The 4,217-nt window shown below is 48.4% G+C and overlaps 1 protein-coding gene across 1 annotated transcript; it reads right to left on the bottom strand.

Moving 5' to 3' along the window:
* Positions 1-101: 101 nt before the first annotated feature.
* Positions 102-3,951, bottom strand: LOC120955488 (zinc finger protein 16-like). Its single transcript, XM_040376393.2, has 3 exons — positions 3,598-3,951; positions 3,306-3,426; positions 102-3,223 (listed from the first exon to the last, which is right to left on the bottom strand). The coding sequence occupies exons 1-3, from the start codon at positions 3,609-3,611 to the stop codon at positions 1,853-1,855; spliced, it is 1,506 nt and encodes a 501-aa protein (XP_040232327.2). The 5' UTR covers positions 3,612-3,951; the 3' UTR covers positions 102-1,852.
* Between the last annotated feature and the right edge of the window lie 266 nt (positions 3,952-4,217).

Here is a 4,217-nt window from a genome sequence, read left to right as displayed (position 1 = left end):
TTACAACACATCACACCACAACTCAGTGCCATCCGGCAGGTTTGTTTTGATTGCACACATTCGGATCAGCTTCAATCAGCAATCGCACAATTTCCCACGCATTCTTCAGTTTCATTCCATCGATTTCGTTTTTATTAAAGAAGCGCCCGTTCAAATTACGCTAGCACAGTGCAAACAGATCGTGCAATGATCGTTACTCTCCCGCTTTCATCCGTTTGCTCATTTTTACACAGGACCAGCATGATATCGGTGTCCGGACACTGATGATCGGGATCTGGGATCGATAGTGTTTTTAAAAGAGATTAAATAATAACATAAAAATCACAATTAATAAAACGTTAAGCTGCTTCGCAAAGATCTTTCATCCGCTACCTCCTCGCGCACTCTCGCTTCGTCGGGTTGCACCCAAATTGCTTGCTTCACACCAGTTCTTTTGGTTTTCGCTGCCCAAAATCCGCGCGCTTTCGGGATTCGGCAAATTGACTAGAACAATAGTTTAGCTGCACCTAGCTTCTAACTGGAGCTATTCTCTTGCTTCTTGCTCAGATCCTACTACAGCAACAACAACGATTGATGATGCTCTTGCTTGCTTAAATGGCCGTTAGAAAATGCGATCGATCCACTGGTCGGATACGATGGATGGCTTTTGGTATGTTTGTATACGTAAATGGCTATAGGAAACAGCAAACGAAACAGTTTTACATGTTTTAAGCACTAAAAAAAGAAACATCTAATAAGCCTACTCACAAACGAACGAACATAAAAGCTCAAAATACCAAGAAACGCTTCGGCCACCTCTATCGTTCCCTATCGTTTTGCTTGCTAGTGCCGGCACTTAATCATTTGATTTTGTTTCGTGTTTCGCTATTTGTATGTTTTTGGCTGCACAGGAACTATTATCACGTTGTTAGTAACTAGTTTCATTGGCTGTAGCGTTATGCTTCTCCCTCCCCTCCTACAGTGTAGGCAATATATATAGGTAAAAATCAAGCTCGGCTTAACATCTTCTTCTCCGTTTCGCGGTTTCGTTCGATAACAGGGGTTTTGGTTTCAATTTTAACAACTTGCCTTAGCAACAGTATATCATATATCTACCTAGAAATTTGGGTTTTGATTTTCGCTTGTTTTTTTTTGTAATATGTTTCGCGTCGTTGTTTTTCCTTTCGTTTTGGCGTATTTTACTAGCTGAAGATTTATCTTTTGCATTTTTCGCTTGCTGACTTCACTTCGAGTTTGTTTTTTTTTCGGGACGAGCTTTTGCTTTTATAGGAAAGGGATTTGCTTTGGTTATGTACATTTAAGCACACAAAAAATAGGACAGCCGTCCCGTGAAAAGGGGACGGCAAAACGAGCATCTTCTGCCTCTCGACGGACACTTCTATAAAAGGCGAACGTTTCACAACACAACAACAATGTTAACAGGGATTTTTTTAACAAATTCGAGAAATCAAGTCGTTCTCTCATTAGTGCACATTAGGGAGGGTAAGGGGATATAGGTTTGGGGAGTTATTTCGGTTATGGGTGCGTGTGTGTGTGTGTGTTTAAGTTTTGTTATTTTCCTCTTTTTGTAAATATAAATGCACAGTCAATGTTGTGTTTTATGCTGAGATTCTCTGCACCGGAAGCACCAAGGGGTGCGATTGCACCCTAAAAATTAAAAACAAAAATATGTACATTCCGGCCGCTAACAAACCGGCCGGAAGTAATGCTCTTGTACACACACGCACACACACACGTTCATATTAAGCTCGTAATTCTATGCGCTTTCGACCAGGCCGGTTCGCTTGAATGTTTACGTGCTTTTGCGTTGCGCAAACGACACGCAATCATGTTCGATCATCCGCTTTTCCTTTTAGTCGCGATCGTGCAGCTTCCGGTGGCGCTTCAGATTGGACGAGCAGGAAAACTTCTTCAGACACACGTCGCACGCGTACGGCTTTTCGCCCGTATGCGTGCGATGGTGCAGCTCGAGGCTGCGCGCATTGTCGAACATCTTCGTGCACGTGCCGCACCGGTACGGATTTTGGTCGCTATGGATACGCTGGTGCGTCTTCAGCGTGCTGGCGTTGTAGAACGATTTCGAGCAGATATCACACTTGTACGGCTTTTCCCCGGTGTGGGCGAGCATGTGCTGCCGCAGGGCGGCCGATTCACCGTAGCTCTTATGGCACACGTGGCACTCATGCTGCAGCTGCTGCTGTTGCTGTCGATCGGCGGACGCGACGGACGATCCGCGCCGCCCTTCAGCCGATGAGGGCAAACGAATCGGTTTCAAGTTGCGCCCCAGCACCGACGACTGTGCCGCACCGTTCGTGCCGGACGGTGGTGTGTTTCCGTTCAGATTGATGTTAAGGCTTAACCCACATCCGCCATCGCTGCCTGGCGGCGGCACGATCGTGTTATTGTTGAGACAGTCGCTCGTATCGAGCAGCGGCGAGGAGAGCGGGCTCAACCCACCGGTCGTGCTGTGGCTCACGCTGCTATTGTTACTGCTACTGCTATGGACTAGAATCTGCTGGCGGGCAATCATTTTGGCCACCTGCGTCGGCGTGTACTTCGCCTTCGAGTGGATGTACTCCACGTGCATGTTAAGGTTCTTCGCAAAGTGAAACGTTTTCGGGCAGTAGTGGCACTGGAAGATTCGCTCCTCCTTGTGGCTGGTGATGTGGCGCTTCAGCTGCTCGAGCACGGAAAACTCCAGCGAGCAGTACTCGCACTTCAGCAGCGACCCGTACACCGCCGGATCGGGCGACAGGTACGGGAAGTGGAACGATTCCAGCGACGAGTTGCCGACTGAATCGAGATCGTTTGAGCCGGCCTCATCCCACTCGTCCGGTCCGTCCGGCTCGTTCGGTGCGAACCGTTCGATTTTGTTGTCGTTTCGGTCGACGAGCATCCGCTCGTCGCCCTCGTCACCCTTTTCGTCCGCCTCCTTGGGATCGATATCGCTCTGCTCGTCCAGCAGCACCTCCGGCTCGAGCTTGATGCTCACGTCCTCCTCCTCCTCCTCCTCTTGCTCATCGTCGTCGTCGTTGTCGTTCTCTTCGCCGTACGTATCTTCGTCCGCTTCGTCTGGTTGCGTGTGTGCGGCGGCCACCAGCAGTAGCGTCGTGCGCAGGTACTCATCGTTGTGTAGGCACCGCTCGCGGAACTGATGGAAGTTTTCGACCTTCGATTTGCAATCACCACAAATCGCCGACGGAAGGCCCAGCTTTGGTAGTATCTGAAAAATAAAAGCCAGGAAGAAGAAAGGTCATTTGACGAGACTCCAGCATTTCTCACGGCGTCACCTTTCCCACTCTTACCCTAATCGATGTGCAGTCGTAGATTATCGTCTGAAGCGCATCGCTTCCACTATCACCAAAAATAGACTCCAAAGTGTCATCGCCGGACAAACAGAGCCTGCAAATGTTTTCTATTTTTGCACTGCACGCCAACACAGGTGCGATGGTGAGTAGTCCGGTTCGCCGTTCGGATAGGGCGCGCGGGATGAAATCGGATCGCCACCGGGGAAATAAATCGGATCGAAAATTAATTACCGAAGGTGTCGGAGATCGCTCGCATGTCGCTTTTTATCCCCAAAATAGGTATACTCACTGTACTGAACTCATGGCTTGCTAAAGAAACACATCTGCACGGACGGAGGGGGGGTAGGTGTCGGAAAATGAGCGATGTTGAGGGGTTGTGAAAATCTATCCTAGCGAGACAGAACCGTACGAAACACAGGGAAAAATTCGGAGGTGTGTGGATTCGTTGGCCGCTTTAGTGTTGCGATGCCGCCTCGGGTTCTAAATAACGCTGGAAGTTGCTGCTGGCCACGGTCCCCGTGGAGAAAAATCCGATGTTTATCTCCCCCCTCGCGCTCCGTCGTCGTCGGCGACACATTAACACACACGTACAGGGGAAGAAAAAACAATTCTATCAGGTGTTTGTTTTTGTTGCTTCTTGTTGGAAAAAACCCTGTGACAGCAGCACCTGTCAGTTAGACCAGCACTGGGCGTACCTATTACGACCGCACGACAGATGTCTAAACGATCGACAAATGTTCGTTAAAAGTTCGATTGGTTCGTTTTGGAGGGATGAGATTGTTTCGTTTCTTTCTTTTAACGAATGAAATTTGGGAGTTTTATACATCGTGTAATTGGTAAAAAGCAAAAACAAAAATTAACGAGACCGGCTGGAATCATTCGGACCCAAGTGCCACAGCTCCATTAAAC

This window comes from Anopheles coluzzii, chromosome 3, assembly GCF_943734685.1.
Source record: "Anopheles coluzzii chromosome 3, AcolN3, whole genome shotgun sequence".
Taxonomy (NCBI): Eukaryota; Metazoa; Arthropoda; class Insecta; order Diptera; family Culicidae; genus Anopheles; species Anopheles coluzzii.
This window is presented reverse-complemented; position numbering and strand designations above follow the sequence as displayed.

Excerpts from the sequence above, each read along its gene's own strand:
- LOC120955488 (XM_040376393.2), bottom strand. Across the intron at positions 3,224-3,305 it reads ACGACTGCACATCGATTAGG|ATACTACCAAAGCTGGGCCT; the intron begins GTAAGAGTGGGA and ends TTTATTTTTCAG.